Source organism: Mesoplodon mirus (genome assembly GCF_964341445.2).
Source record: "Mesoplodon mirus genome assembly, chromosome: 9".
Lineage (NCBI taxonomy): Eukaryota > Metazoa > Chordata > Mammalia > Artiodactyla > Ziphiidae > Mesoplodon > Mesoplodon mirus.
In genome coordinates this window covers 100964403-100981211 of record NC_138985.1, presented here as the reverse complement: position 1 = coordinate 100981211, position 16809 = coordinate 100964403, and the positions used below count along the sequence as shown (strand labels likewise).

Genomic DNA, 16809 nt, shown 5'->3' with positions numbered 1-16809 from the left:
GGAGTGGTGAGATTACAGATAATTTTAATATTCATAACTTTGCTTCTTGGTATATTCTGCTTTTTCTACAATGTGTAATAAAAAAAATTAAGGTTCCTTTTTAGAAAAATGAGAAATACGGCATAATCCCAAATTAATTCTGTGAGTTAAATAGGTGCTGTCCTTAACACTGACAAGGAAAAATCCTTAAAAATTCTATTAGAAGCCAATTTCATTTTTGAACATAGTTACAAAATTCTTAAATGAAATTCCAACAAAGAATTGAGCAATAATAATTACTGTATATAATTAGGTGCCAATTATAATACTGAGTGACTTACCTGGTTATCTTTTTCATACAACACTATGAAGGAGGTATTAACATTTCCATTTTTAGGCGGGAAAACCAAGGCTCAGAAAAGTCATGACCAAAGTTACATGGCTATTAAATGATAAAACAGTATTCAAAGTCATAAACCCTGTCTTTACCTAAACCCTGTGTTGTCAGCCATACTGTGACTAAGCCGAACTTATCTCCAAGCTTACAAGATGAGCAGATCACAAAGAAAACTCTGAGTATATTACTTCATGTCAACAACAGAATGAATAGTGAACATCAGAAGATTATAGACACTGCACAGGCATTGTATAATATTTAATAGACTCTCAGAAGATAGAAGCAGGTAGATACTTTATTAACTTGGCATCTATATCTTTAAAAACAAGTTAACATGTGTACATCAACTATACTTCAATTTAAAAAAAGGTCAACATCACACTATAAATTAACTGGTCGCTGTGATAATTATTTAGAATACTTTTAGGGATTACTGTCATTGCTTTAAGGTGGCAAAAGTGGTTAGGAAAGAAAAAAAGATCAGAACATTTGTCTAGTAGCCTGATGGAAATTCAGTCATTAATTCAGTAAATATTTACTGGGAACATACTATGTGTCAGGCACTGGACCAGGCATTGACCAATTAGTGGCAAAGGATAATAATAGCTAACATTAAAGTAGAGCTTGCTATATGCTAGCTTTTTTTCTAAGCACTTTAGATATACCAACTTGTTTAATCCTTATACAACCCCATGAGGCAGTTACTATTACAATTGTTCCATTTCATGGATGAGGACACTAAGGCACAGAGGGGCTAATGCATCATAGCTAATAAGTGATGGGGCTGTGACACAAAATACAGATAGTCTTAGCCTAAGAGTCTAAGCAATTAACCATTGTGTAAATACCCCTCTCTAAACAAGAAGTAATGGTCTCTGTCCTCAGGGAGATTTATGATTTAATGGCAAACAAAGACATGAAACCAAACACAAAATTAAATACACAGTTTCAAATAGTAAATGCTAAGGAAGAAGAGACTAACAGGAATCACTTACTTAGATGGGGGCAGGGCAGTCAGGGAAGGCTGGGCTGAGGAGGAGCCCATCAGACGAAGGGTGGGTGAAAGGCCAGGGCCAGTGGGAGAGCCCGTTAAGAGGCCCTGGGACGGTGCCTGGAAGGATGGTCCCAGCGGCTGGATGTCCCTGCAGGAGTCTGTGAACATTTGCAGGTCATGCTGAGCAACTGGTTTTATTTGAAGAGTGATGGGGAGCTTTTGAAGTTTTGTTTTTATATTAATGAAGTGTTTGTTTTCACTACAGATGTTTCATCTGCAGATGTCTTTTATTTTTTATTCACCTGATGGCTAATCCATCCTGCACATGGGACTCACTCCAACATCTTCTGTGGTCATGGGTGATGGTGCCTGAGTTCTGCTCTGGCCTGAGTCTCAGACAGACAGCCCCTCACACCCAAACCTGGATTTGAAGTTGATTCTCAGAAGTTTAGAGGGACACAGTACTGAGGGTGGTATGACATAGTTACTATTATAATTATTCCCATTTTGCAGATGAGGAAACTCAGGTACAGAAAGTGGTGTTTGCCATAGATATCAAATGGCCATCATAGACCAAGTCCAGGATTTATTATTGAATCTGAATAGCGAGTTCTACATTGGCAGTTTCTGTATACTTAGTTTACCACATGGCAGTCATTGTACTTTTATTTCATGGTCAAGCTGTGCGGTCCAATATGGTGGCCACTAGCCACATGTGGATATTCAACCTTAAATTCATTAAACTTAAACAACATTAAAAAATTCAGCTCCTCAGTCACACTGGCCACACTTCGAGTGCTCATAGCTATTTGTGTCTAGCAGCTACTTCACTGGACAGCACAGATTTATAGAACAGTTCCATCATTGCATAAAGTTCTTCTGGACAGCGCTGATCTAGAAATTTCTTAATTTCCTCTTTTAAATGGTGAATGAGCTCCACACAGAGCTGTTTGTGGGCAGGTAATTTTATCATCCAGCTTCTCACAATTTTCATCCAGAGCCTATAAAATTCAAATTTTGTAAGCATATTTTATTCTTTGGAGATTGTCATTTCCTAAAGGGCAGATATTGTGTTCTTTCTCTTTTTCTATGAAGAGCCTTTAAGTTTATTCACTAAATTTAATAAACTTTTGCTGATGCCAATTACTATAGCTTAAACTCTGCACGAGGCTGAGCTAATGTCATGTCTGAAGTGACCTTTTATGTTTTTTCTAAAATAAATTTATTTATTTTATTTTTGGCTGCGTTGGGTCTTCATTGAGGTGCGCAGGCTTCTCTTGGTGCGGAGCATGGGCTCTAGGTGCACAGCCTTCAGTAGTTGTGGCTCACAGGGCTCAGTAGTTGTGGTGCGTGTGCTTAGTTGCTCTGTGGCATGTGGGATCTTCCCAGACCGGGGCTCGAACCCGTGCCCCCTGCATTGGCAGGCGGATTCCTAAACACTGAGCCACCAGGGAAGCCCCCTTTTATGTTTTTTGAACAATCTCTTTTATTTATTTATTTTTGGCTGTGTCAGGTTTTAGTTGCAGCACGCGGGATCTTTCCCTGTGGCTCTTGGGCTCTTCGTTACAGCACGCAGTTTTCTCTCTAGTGTGGCATGCGGTCTCCAGAGTGCGCGGGCTCAGTAGTTGCGTTGCAGGCTTAGTTGCCCCACGGCATGTGGGATCCTAGTTCCCTGACCAGCATTGGAAGGTGGATTCTTAACCACTGGACCACAAGGGAAGTCCCTTTAAGCAATCTCTTGTTGCTCGTTCATACTGTGTAGCACAGGAATCAGCATTTCTTGACATACTTTGAAGTCTGTGAAGTTACTCTGTCAGTGTAAGAATGGATAAGTAGATGCCGTGGTACATTCTTCTGGCTCTGGTACCAAAGGACTATGGACAAACTCATGCTCCCCTAATTAATTAATTAGCTTAATTGTTAATGGGGGCAGGGAGGGGTGAGGTGAGGGAAGAGGCTGGCTTTGAACTTGGTTCTTGTACCTCCAAGTATTAATTGAGCCCTACAACCTGCCCAGCATTGCACTAGACACCCAGGAATAAAGAGGTGAAAACAAGAAGGTCTCTGCCTTTGAAGAACTTATAAACATATGAAGATTTACTCCACATGGACAGTGCCGTGACCGAGGTATCCCAAGGGGCTGTGCACAGAGGAAGGGCAACACACCCGGGTTGGGGAGATCAGGGACGGATGTGTGGAGAAGTGATGGACACAACTACAGGAGGCTCAAGAGCAGAGATCTCTCCTAGGAAGGGTATCCCTCTAGGGATTTGAGTGAGGAAAGAGTTTTCCAGAAAAGCGGGGAGATTAAGACAGATCCATAGAGTGGGTTTGGCTTTCCTTATGCATGTACTTGATCCGCACTCATGACCAGAGGGAAGACCAAGGAACTGAGCTAGGGTATCATCATTATTCTCCTTCTGAACTTGAGCCAGAGTCGATGAGTTTTAGAACGCAGTCGGATGTGAGTTGCAGTTAGTAAAATGCCAGAGAAGGAGGGTGATTCTTTCACCAACTGCTACCACGATTCTCCTATGGAGTTTTGGCACGTCTTAGGAGAGCTGCCTGTGGGTTTGCGGCTATATTAGGAAACGGCCATGGAGGGTGTGGGCAGAGGATTGAGCCAGTTGATCTGTGACAGTTTGTGTGTGTGGCGGGGAGGGGATTGGGGGAAGGAGGTAAGGGAAAATGCAACAGAGAGGTGAGGCCTGGAAACCTGCTTCAGGGACATTCTTACTTGCCATTATGGCCACCAGACTGTGCAAGACGGACAGACGTCTCCAGTCCAATCCATCCATGACAAGGATCTTGGTTTTAAACCTTGTATCTTCGGTCATGGGCACTTTGTGGATCTCTCTTTTTCCATTGGCTTCCCTTTTTTTTTTTTTTTTTTGCGGTACGCAGGCCTCTCACTGTTGTGGCCTCTCCCGTTGTGGAGCACAGGCTCCGGATGCGCAGGCTCAGCAGCCATGGCTCACGGGCCCAGCCGCTCCGTGGCATGTGGGATCTTCCCGGACCGGGGCATGAACCCGTGTCCTCTGCATCGGCAGGCAGACTCCCAACCACTGCGCCACCAGGGAAGCCCCATGGCTTCCCTTTTGATAGGCAGGAGGTCTTTCCTAGGGATTGAGGTAAATCGAGGTAGTTATTTGGTTTGGATCATGGCAGGTTTAAACTCTTTGCTTGCTACAATCTGCCCATACTTGCTCTTTTCCCAAATATCTCTAAATAGCGCTTTCTTCAGTTAAGCAAGTGGCCCCACCCTGTGCCCACATTCTGTTCATTTCTACCTTCTTGCCTTTGCAGTTTCTACCTTGCCTTTCTTTGCCTTGTCTCCCCACCTTTCTTTTCTCTGCAATACCCTCTCTCCTTTTCTTCCTCTTTCCTTTCACAAACTTTACCATTGTTCTCATTGTTCAAGACCCAGCTTAAGCCCCATGTGGTCCATGAAAACTTCCCTACCTACTGTAGGCCACGCTGATCTTTTCCTTTTTTTTTTTTCAATTTTCCAAAAAAAAAAAATCCTAAATTTATAGTCCAAATCCTGCCAGGTAACACTGAGACTTAGGGTGCTGAAGAGGGAGAAATCACTTTAAAGACCACCGAAGCCCTTTATCTTGCCCCATCATCATCTGTCCTTTCCTGTCTTCTCTTGGAGGAAGACTTTTTTACTGAAAGCACAAATATAACAACATCAAAGGACAGAACGCTCATAATCTCATCATCTTAATACAGCAATTTTAAGTTTTATACAATTCCTTTCAAGTCATACTCATCGCTTTATGTCAATTCATAAACCATTTTATATTTAGTTTTTCTCCATTTAACATTATAACCCAAACACATCTTATGTTTCCTCACAGTTATTGTAACAGAAGCATAACATTGCCTCTTGTTACTGTAATGTAATTAATTGTATCAAGCCACTCTCCTGATACTGGACCGCGGGTTGCTGGCTCTGCCTTTTCAAAAGAATTACATGTTTCTCTTAATTCCATCTCCTCTGAGCTCTGAGAATTTACTCTGTCAATTATCTTTCCCTTGCATTTTTTAAAATAGATTTTATTTATTTATCTATTTTTGGCTGTGTTGGGTCTTCGTTGCTGCGGGTGGGCTTTCTCTGGGTGCGGCGAGCGGGGCCTACTCTTCGTTGCGGTGCGCAGGCTTCTCCCTGCGGTGGCTTCTCTTGTTGCGGAGCACGGGCTCTAGGTGCACGGGCTTCAGTAGTTGTGGCTCGTGGGCTCTAGAGCGCAGGCTCAGTAGTTGTGGCGCATGGGCTTAGTTGCTCCGCGGCATGTGGGATCTTCCCGGACCAGGGCTCGAACCCGTGTCCACTGCATTGGCAGGCGGATTTTTAACCACCGCACCACCAGGGAAGCCCCTCCCTTGCATTTTATTCTCTCGCTGTCTTCAGACACCTTCTGTTCTATCTACAGGGATGTTCAGGCTTATCTATCCTAAAACATATCTCAACCCTGCCAGATACCTTTCTTTGTAGCCTCCATTATTTCCCAACCAGCTCATTCTTTTACTCTTGTTATTACCCTTCTCCATCCCCATTTCAACAGAAAATTTCTTTTTAATGACCATGTCATCGAGTCCAAAGAGATCTTCTCAGTCCTATTGTCCCTGACATTGACCATGGCCTTCTGAAACGGCCCTCTAGGCCCTTGGTGACATCACATTTCAGTCATTCTCCTCAACTTTCTCTCAGAGTCTTTCCCTGCCTTTTTCATTGCCTCCTCTTCCATTTTTCCAACATGAAGTTCTTTCTCAAGGGCCTGTCTTCAGCCCTCTTCTCTGCTTTCCTCTCTTCCCAGGCATAGTCATTCACTGTCACATCTTTAGCTAATAATTCTGTTCAAATGATTTCCATATCTGTACTTTTAGCCCTACCTGCTTTATCTCCCAAGCCTGAGGCTCACCTCCACCACCCACCACTCGTGCTAACATCACTCCCTGGGTGCTGGCCCAGCTCCCCGCAGCGCATTCAACACCCAACCTTTTTCATCCTCCACCCCAGCCTCTCCACTGGCTTCCTTTGATCTACCCTTGCACATATGGCCTCAAAACCTCTGAATCATCTTTTATTCTTTTCTCTCCTCATATTTCATCAGCTGATTTAACATCCAGAATGTATCTCATCCATTTTCTGATTTCCCCTCAAACTCACAAAGTGTTTAGTTAAAAAAAGTTTAAATACAAAAGCAGTATGCTTGTGTTAAAAATGCAAATGATGTAATATTATTAGAGTCAGATGTATTCAGATATAGAGTAACAAATGAATGTTCCTCTTCATGAAAGTGAACATTTCTCTTCAAATATTTACTCCTCAACCCCTCTCTGAATTCTATTTCTTTTCCCGGTGGGAAAGTGGATTTCCAATCAATACTTCTTTTTTCATTAGTGGAATTACACTATACTGTAATCTTGCTTTCTCCCCTCCCTCATATGATAGATAGATTTTACAGGGAACAGAATAGAAAGTCCAAAAATAGACCCACATGTACATCGTAATAAATTTTGAAAAAGTATAAAATTGATTCAATGGAGAAATGGTAGTCTTTTCAACAAATAGTGCTATAATAACTGGACACCTTATGCAAAAAGTTAACTTCAAACTTTATCTAGCAAAATACATAAAAATTGACTCAGATGAGTTGTAGAGCTAAAACATTACATTTCTAGAAGGAGACATAAGAGAAAATATTTGTGACCTTGGGTTAGATAAAAATTTTCTTAAATAGGACATAAAAAGTATAAGCCAAAATAAAAATTACAAATTGGACTCCATCAAAGTTAAAAACGTCTGCTTTTCAAAAGATACCGTTAAGAGAATAAAAAGACGGGCCTCCCTGGTGGCGCAGTGGTTGAGAATCTGCCTGCCAATGCAGGGGACACGGGCTGGAGCCCTGGTCTGGGAAGATCCCACATGCTGCGAAGCAAGTAAGCCCGTGCACCACAACTACTGAGCCTGCGAGCGCCCGTGAGCCACAACTACTGGGCCCGCATGCTGCAAATACTGAAGCCCACGCGCCTAGAGCCCGTGCTCTGCAACAAGAGAAGCCATCACAGTGAGAAGCCCGCGCTTCACAACGGAAAGTAACCCCTGCTCGCTACAACTAGAGAAAGCCCACACACAGCAGCGAAGACACAACACAGCCAAAAATAAATAAATAAAATAATAATTTTTAAAAAATCTTAAAAAAAAAAAAGAGAATAAAAAGACAAGCTATGGGGGCTTCCCTAGCAGTCCAGTGGTTAAGACTGTGCGCTTCCACTGCAGGGGACACAGGTTCGATCCCTGGTTGGGGAAATAAGATACTACCTGCTGCATGGTGTGGCCAAAAAAAAAAAAAAAAGACAAGCTATGGACTAGGAGAAAATATTTGCAAAAATACTTATGTGAAAAAGAGTTTATATCCAGGATATGTAAAGATACTTACAACTTGATAATAAGAACACAATGCAATTATAAAATTAGTATAAGCTTCAAACAGGCACTTCAAAAAAGAAATATTAATGGAAAATAAGCACATAAAATATTGCTCAACAGCATTAGTCATCAGGAAAATGCAAATTACAGACCACAACAAGATATCACTACATGGCTACTAGAATGATTCGAATTAAAATGACTGATAAAACCAAGAGCTAACAAAGACGTGGAACAACCAGAACTCTCATACGTTGCTGGTGAGAATGCAAAATATTATATCCACTTCGGAAGACAGTTCGGCAGTTTCATATAAAGTTAAACATACATTTGCCACATGACGTAGCAATTCGAATCCTAGGTTTTTACTTAAGAGAAATGAAAATGTGCCACACAAAGACCTGGAAGCAAATGTTTATAGCAGCTGTATTCATAACAGCCAAAACAAAACAGAATTGAAGACAACCCAAATGTCCATCAGTTGGTGAGTGGATAAACAAATGGTGGTATAGCCGTTCAATGGGATACTAGTTAGCAATAGAAAGGGACAAATTACAGATGTATGCAACAACTTGGGTGAATCACAAGACATTATGCTAAGTAAAGGAAACTAGACACAAAAGGCTACATACTGTGTTATCCCATTTATATGAAATTCTGGGAAAGGCAAAGCTATAGAAACAGAAATCAGATTGGTGGTTGCCAGGGATTGGGGTAGGGGCAGGGGATAGACTGTAGGCTGGCACAAGGGAACTTTTTAGGGCAATAGAAAAGTTCCATATCTTGAATGTGGTGGCAGTTACTCACGTCAAAACTCATTGAGGGGCTTCCCTGGTGGCACAATGGTTGAGAGTCTGCCTGCCGATGCAGGGGACACGGGTTCGTGCCCCGGTCCGGGAAGATCCCACATGCCGCAGAGTGGCTGGGCCTGTGAGCCATGGCCGCTGAGCCTGCGTGTCCGGAGCCTGTGCTCAGCAACGGGAGAGGCCACAACAGTGAGAGGCCCGTGTACCGCAAAAAAACAAAAACAAAAACAAAAAAACTCATTGAGCTGTATGTACACTTTAAAAAAAGGTGAATTTTATCTGATTGAATTATTATTTGGTTGAATTTACCTGTCCGAATTAAGCCTGGCTAAAAAGAAAAGAAAAGAAGGAAGGAAGGAAGGGAAAGAAAAGCAAAAGCAAAAGCAAAAAAAATAATATATATATATATTTTTTTTGAAGTGGAATTTTCTGCACCATATGGTGAGCTGATTTTAAATTCTGATAGATAAGGCTAAATCATCCTCCCAAATGGCTATACCAATTTACACCTCCACCACTAGAATCTGAGAGGGCCTATTTCCCCATACTCTGGCACAAATAGATATAATCAATTTTTTAAAATGTCTGTCTATTTGATGGTGAAAAACCTTATGATTCTTGATACTTCAGTCATGCACTGCTAAGATCTTATCCTAATTGGTCTCTCCACTTGTAGTCTTTTCTGTCTCCAAATCATCTTATATATTGTTAATAGAGTAATCCTTCTTGTGCTTAGTTCTAATATCTCCAAAAATCATTAATGATACCCCATTGCCTACAAAGTTAAATCTAGATCCTTCAGCCAGATGTCTGAGTCCTTATTCTATCCCAGCTTCCCTTTCCTCTCTTCTCTACTTCACCTAAGTGTCTGTCTTATCATTTTTCTAGATCAGGATCTTAGTTCCCTGACCAGGGATTGTACCTGTGACCCCAGCATTGGAAGGCAGAGTCTTTACCACTGGACTACTGGGGAAGTCCCCTGAGCTCCATGTTTTAGATTTCATAAATAAGTGAGATCATACAGTATTTGTCTTCCTCTGACATATTTCACTTAACATAATGCCCCTAAGGTCCATCCACATTGCTGCAAATGACAGGATTTCCTTCTTTTTCATAGCTGAATAATATTCCTCTGTGTGTGTGTGTGTGTGTGTGTGTGTGTTCATGTACATTTATCCATTCACCTGTTGATGAGTGCTTAGGTAGTTTCCCGGTCTTGGCTATTGTGAGGAATGCTACACTGAGCGTGGGAGTACAGATATCTCTTCACAATAGTGATTTTCTTTGGATATTCACCAAAGAGTTGTGGCGCACGGACTTAGTTGCTCTGTGGCATATGGGATCTTCCCGGACCAGGGCTCGAACACGTGTCCCTTGCATTGGCAGGCGGATTCTTAACCACTGAGCCACCAGGGAAGCCCCTCAGCCATATTCTGAGGGAGGGCTATTTCTGATTCTCCAACAGTCTTACCACCAGGCAAGTAGCCTAGTTGGGCTGATGCTGCAAGGCTGGGCCCAGCAGGGAAAGCGGACTGGAGAGCAACGTGCATCCTTTTGTTAATGTGGATGATTCACATTTTCCACTGTCCACTATAGCTTCCTGGCAATACCATAGTGTTCCCAATTCACACCTTTCATAACCTGATTGGTGCAAGCATTCCAATGGGATGGCAAGATCCAAAACTGCCAATTCCATGTTCCAAGGCCTTTAATCCCCCGGGCGTCCTCGGAGCTCGATGCCCGGCGCATAGCAGGTACTCGACAAATGTTAACTCCCTCCATCGCTTTCCTGATCCCAGCCACCCACCCCGAACTCTACCCCGCCAAATGCTGATCCTTTGACACTCTCTTCACCTCCCAAGAGCGTTGCTTTCCCTAAAAGGGCCTAAACGTGTGTGGTTCTCTCCAGCTCTGCTTCAATTGGATTCTGCAGGTGCCTTCTGCAGGCATACTACGTGCGCGGTTTGCGGGTTTCCCAAACTCAGAGCATCCTGCATGTTCCTTTCCCAATGACCTGGACAGGAGGCAAGACCTCTAGACGGGAGACAGGATGGGTAGAGCTGTGTGCGCCTTTTCTCGCCTCCTCTACTGCACGTCGAGCTCCTGGGAAGGGAGCCCGACCTTTCCCTTGCTTTGTCCCTGAAGGTTGTCCTACCAACGCAGGCGCCCCACTCACACCTGCTGCCCCGAACAGACTCGAGCCAGAGGAGGAGCGAGAAGCCCGTCACGTTCGCGCCGGCCAGGTTTTCCGGCTCTGACCCCTCCTCGTGGGCCTCCCTCCCGGCGGGCGCCCCCGGGGGCGGGACGCGCCGGGCCATCAGGGCGCTGACCGGGTGTTCCGTGCGGGTCGGGGCGGCGCCGGCTGCCGGCCGGGCCCAGGCCTCCAGCGTCCCGCGCGTCCCCACCCAGGAGGCGGATCCCGGGGGCGGGCCGGGCTCCGACCCCGCGCCGCGCAGCCCCCGTGCGCCCGCGCCCAGCGCCTGCCGCCGGCAGCCCCGCAGGCAGGAGCCCGGTCGGCCGGGAGGTGGTGCTCGCCTACCCGCGCCCGGGCCCGCGCGTTGCCGGGCAGCGGCTTGGAGGCTCCGAAGGGGGCGGAGCGGCGAGGCCGGCGTGCGGCTGGCGGCCCCCGTCCGTCCGCGGTTCCGGCCCCCGGCCAGCCCCCGCCTCGCCGGCCTCTCTCCGCGCCGGTGCGCGGCGCCCCGTCCCAGCAGTCGCCGCCGCAGCGGCCGCCCCTCCCGGGCCTGAGAGCGCTGAGCCGCGAGGCCGGGCCGGGGCGCCGACCGGGACAGCCGGAGGCGCGGCGCCGACGCCGAGGCGCGGCCATGGAGGGGAAGACCCGCGCCGGGGTCGCGCTGGTCCCGGGGCCGAGCGGCCGCGGGCCTTCCGCCCGCCGCGCCCGCCGCCGCCGCTCGGGGCTGCTGCTCCCCGGCCTCTGGCTGCTGCTGCTGGCCCGGCCGGCCTCGTGCGCCCCAGGTAAGCACCGCGGAGACCCTCCGGCGCGACCCTGCCTTCCTTCATTGCTGCTATTTTCAAAATCCGGCTTTCCCCGCCCATCCTCTTTTATTCTCCACCGCTCCCTCGCCCTCCTTTCTTGAGATGCTTTTCCATTCTTGTTGGGCCCAGCAAATAAAGACACGCAGAAAATAATACGAAAAAGCAAGCGGGTTCTGGCCAATCTTGCTGAAGGTCTGCAAAGCTATTCTGTTATCCAGGGAGCCTGTGGCGGGTCTGGTGGCTTCATCTCAGAATGTGCCTTTATTTGCCCTGCAAAACGCAGGCACTGGAATTGTATTGTGCATGCCTATATGAATGTGGTTACATCAAATCTTTGGAAATACTTTATTGTCGGGGCGAAGGGGTACATTCGGCGTGTTTGCTTGAAAACAGTATTGCAGTACTCTGGGTGGCCCTGCGTCCCCCCGATGCAGGCAGCTGGCGGTGTCCCCCAGTGCACCAGGACACAAAGAACATTCAGAGTATCTCTTGGAAAGCGCCCTGGCCATGGATCTTTCCAGGGAAATAGCTATTGCTGTTACTTCTGCAAAGGTATTAATACAACAGAGTGTGAAAATATTGTGATTCTTAAGTGTCAGGGCATGAAAGGAGTAAGGGTTGTTTTTATAATAGATGCAGTTTAGTGAATGTTAGCGTGGAATTAGGAGGCATGATTTATGAAGAAGCCTGTGGGCGGGTTTTGTTGTTGAGGAAATGATTTAATTCATATTGCTTCTCTGAAATGTTTATTTGTCCACCCCGAGCTTACACACAGGATGGTCTGGAAACCATCTCTGAGATGACATGCTGCAAGCCAGTGATTGCCCCAGCACACACACACTTGACCACTTTGGGGGCAGGAAAGGTGGAGTGAGCAGTGCGCAGAGCTGCTGCACACTGAACAAAACCAGAAAGCCGTGGAAGCCACTCCAAATCCTTCCTTCTCATGGGAGCAGTGCCAGAGGACTGGCAAGTGGCTTTGGAAGGAAATGGAACACATTGAAGGTGTCCCTGGACCTCACTGTCGGAATTCTAACCAGTGCCAGATAGAGGATGGGACAAAAAAGCATAGGAAGGGGCTTAAGGGATCATAGAATGGAACTGCTCCTCTGACTGAAGAGGAAACTGACAGAGAAGTGACTTGCTCAAGGTCACAGGCTAGTTGGTGCAGACTCATCTCTTTTCCATTCTCCTTACGGCTCTTAACCCGTGGACTTAAGCACACCTGAGACCTCCTCATAGATTTCCCATAGCTGGGTAGAGCCCTGCTCAGGGAGTCACACCAGAGCTGGGGGGACAAAATGGGTCTCTTTCAGGCAGTACACAGAGAGTGTAAGCAGCGTTGTCTGACCTAGCCCCTCAGCTCTCAGCCCTGCCTCTGAGTGTCCTAGCCTGTGTGTCCAGAGTGAGCGGAGACCCAGGGCTTTCCATGAGAAGAGGTAATCATGAAGAGGGCTCTTGGCGTTAGTCAACAAAGCAAGCCCATCTGATACTCATGGATTCATCTGCTGGGGGACACGGCAAAAGCTAATGGTTCCCATTTACTGAGTGCTTGCTGTGCGCCAGGTGCTGCATTTTACTTACATGATCCAATCACACTCATTTTACAGATGAGAAAACTAAGGCTTCAGGAGTTTAGGTTAGCTTGACTCCAGACTCTACTCTTGTAACCTCTCTTCAGTTTCCCCATGTGAACATGGCCATCTGGATGTGCTGCAGATGTTGTGGATACTATAAGTAATTCTCTTGAGAAATTTAGAATAAATGGAGCTGTTTGTACTGTCCCTCCATAACTTTCTCGTCGGTACAAGTCTGTTCCTGTTCCCCCTTAACCCCCAATACAAATATGCAACCTGGTGACTTGAAATTATATTCCCGCTCTAAGGCTGACAGCACGGAAGCTGTCTTCAGCACGGAGACTTCATCATTTCATGGGTTGGTGTATTGGGCTCCCCTGGTCGAGGCACACAGAAAATAATAATAATAAAGCTGCTTCTAGGCTGGGTCATAGGATAGGAACTGAGAAGGGGAGGGACACAGCACCTGTCCTCAAGGATCCAGGTGGAGACCCAGAGCAGCGCATAAGCAGGTGCAGACCCCTGCACGGACTGTCCCAGGGCAGCAAAGGCAGTGAGTGAAAGGGCTCCTTAAAGAAGACCTCTTAAAGGTGGCCCCATCCACTTGAAGGCTGAGAGGAGTGATATTGGTAGAGGGTGGCTTCCTGATGTAGGATAGCTGGGCATGATGAGTGGCAGGTGATCCTGAGGAGATGCTGCATTTCAGTCTACGTCTTGTCTCTGTGCCACCAGGACCCTCTGGCTCCTCTTCCTGAGTGTTGTATTTTCATCACTGGAGTGGGGCTGGGGGAGGCTTTGCCGAACCTGCCGTGGTAGTTCTCTTTCTGAAGAGTAAGTGGTATTAGTCAGAAAGTGGCATGTCTTACTCCTGCCTTGGGTCTCCTAGGGGAGGCTGTAGTCCCTTCGGTGGCTGCCTGCAGACTCTCGCCTCCTTCCGCAGGTTTGTCTTTCCTTGTTAACTTTTGTTAAATGGAGTCCACCCTCCAGTTGGTCCCCTTATTTCAGTCTTTATTTAAATTTCTGTTTTATTGATTTCTTGTCTATTTCTATTTCATTCAGCATTTTTTTTTTTTTTTTTTTGCTGTACGCGGGCCTCTCACTGCTGTGGCCTCTCCCGTTGCGGAGCACAGGCTCCGGACACACAGGCTCCACGGCCATGGCTCGCGGGCCCAGCCGCTCCGCGGCATGTGGGATCTTCCGGGATCGGGGCACGAACCCGTGTCCCCTGCATCGGCAGGCGGACTCTCAACCACTGCGCCACCAGGGAAGCCCCATTCAGCATTTTGATTGTGCCCTTTTTTGTTTGCTTGTTTAAACATTTATAAGTTTGGTCTTTTGGAAACAAATTGTAATATTTTGGACTTGTTTTTGAATGGAGTCCTTTTAGGAGATCCTACATCCACAATACTAAAAGAAAGGGTTGTGCCCATTTCTTCATCTTATTCAGGGATGTGTCTTCCTTAAAATAATAGTTATGAAATTGATAACTTCGGAAATTATTGGAAGGTACAGAAAACAGGTATCCATAATCCCATAACCTATAGCTAACACTGTAAATAATTTTGTCTTTCCTTTGTTAACGTTAAAAAAAAGAAAACTGAATTATATGTATTTACTTTTTTCACTCAATATTTAACTTAAGCATTTCCATATTCGTTAAATATTGTTCAAAAACAGTTTCCATCTTAATAATTTACTTAATTATTCTTTTATTATTTCCAGCTTTTTCTGCTGTTATAAATAATGCTAGGATGAATAGCTATGTAGGTAAGGCTTTGTCTATATTTCTTTGTGCGTGGGCTCTGCTGGGTGCCTAATACGTGTCTCAGTAGGTGGTTGTTGAATGAATCAACTTTTTATGTAAAGCTGTAATGCTGAAATTAACCCAAGCAGTTTATGCAGTTCACTGTTTCACTTCATCATAACCAGCATGGAATATTATTTTTAAAACTCTTGTTGCTTTAATTTTTTATTACTTTTGAGTTGAATTTTTTAATATAAATTTATTTATTTTATTATTTTTGGCTGTGTTGGGTCTTTGTTGCTGCACGCGGGCTTTCTCTAGTTGTGGCGAGCAGGGGCTTCCCTTTGTTGCCGTGTGCGGGCTTTTCATTGTGGTGGCTTCTCTTGTTGTGGAGCACGGGCTTTCTGGGCTTTCGGTGTACAGGCTTCGGTAGCTGTGGCACGTGAGCTCACTAGTTGTGGCACGGGGACTCTAGAGTGCAGGCTCAGTAGTTGTGGTGCACAGGCTTAGCTGCTCCGCGGCATGTGGGATCTTCCTGGATCAGGGCTCGAACCTGTGTCCCCTGCATTGCCAGGCAGATTTTTAACCACTGCCACGAGGGAAGTCCCTTGAGTTGAATATTTTCTGTTTATTTTGTATTTGTATTCTGCAAATTTTCTGTTTTTGCTTATTTACCTGTGATATATATACACACACACACATATATATTTAAAATTTCTCTTTATATATTAAAGATAGCAACATTTTTTTCTCCTTTTTGTTGTGTTCTCCCCCTCCAAATGGATTTTCTTTTAAATTTTATATAATCTTGAAATTTGATTATTTTGATTAGCAAAATCTGCCATTTTGTTTTTTTCATTGCATTTATGCTTCGTGGCATGTTAAATTTTTATCTTAATGCACTATTTTATTATTAGCTTTTTTTTTTTTTTTTTTTTTTTTTTTTGCGGTATGCGGGCCTCTCACTGTTGTGGCCTCTCCCGTTGCGGAGCACAGGCTCCGGACGCGCAGGCCCAGCGGCCATGGCTCACGGGCCCAGCCGCTCCGCGGCATATGGGATCCTCCCAGACCGGGGCACGAACCCGTATCCCCTGCATCGGCAGGCGGACTCTCAACCACTGCGCCACCAGGGAGGCCCTATTATTAGCTTTTTGAGGTGAATATTGTTATACTTTTTGAGTGGTTTAGTACCTATAAACAAAGACTTAGATAAATGTTTCCAAGGTGTGATCCCTCGAGCCTCTTTGGGACGTGTAGGTGCTTGATTTCTGTGGCTCACCCTTGGCCTACATTAGAATCTTCGGTGGTAGTAACTGGGAATCTTCCTTTTTAACAAGTTCACAGCTGATTTTTAGGCACTTTCACCTTGGAACCAATGATCCAGATACCATAAACCCCTAATTGAAAGTTAATGGCATTTCACTTAATATCTTGCAATTGTCTTTTAACTGTTAGAACAGTTGATTTAAAATTGTGACATTGAAACTGTTTTTGGTTATATCTTGTTTGCTTGGTTGTCTTTGGGTTGAGAATCAAAGGGCATAGAGGACGTCATTTTAAAGCCTCACCTCCTGGCCCCTTGGGAACAGCTGCTGCAGTCTTTGTCAGGAAATGCCTCATTTAATCCTGAAAACAGAACCCAGCAGGGGTTGTGGAAAGTCACCGGGGACCTGGGAGCCACAGGTTTTCTCTCAGTGCCTTGGGTGCTAGAGGCAGCTAATTACTGTAATTATAATTACACTAGGTTGATTGTCCCAGATAGGAAGATGCTGTTCTCACTGATCTAATTTGTTTCCAAGTTGTGATCACCCACCTTTCATCTACAGCTCACTGTGACATGATTTGTCTCTCATGTGCTTAGGCAGCATGATTTGTTGGAAAG

General features: G+C 45.3%; 1 protein-coding gene across 3 annotated transcripts in view; it reads left to right on the top strand.

The window, feature by feature from the left end:
- Window positions 1–11413: 11413 nt before the first annotated feature.
- Window positions 11414–16809, top strand: part of KIAA1549 — a gene marked incomplete at its 5' end in the record, with an annotated part of 151119 nt that continues 145723 nt past the window's right edge. For 2 of the 3 annotated variants that reach the window (XM_082631833.1, XM_082631832.1), the window contains one exon: window positions 11435–11585. In XM_082631833.1, the coding sequence (XP_082487959.1) occupies window positions 11435–11585 (151 nt within the window). Of the gene's footprint in view, window positions 11586–16809 lie in introns of all 3 variants that reach the window. The other variant, XM_082631834.1, reaches the window with a different exon arrangement.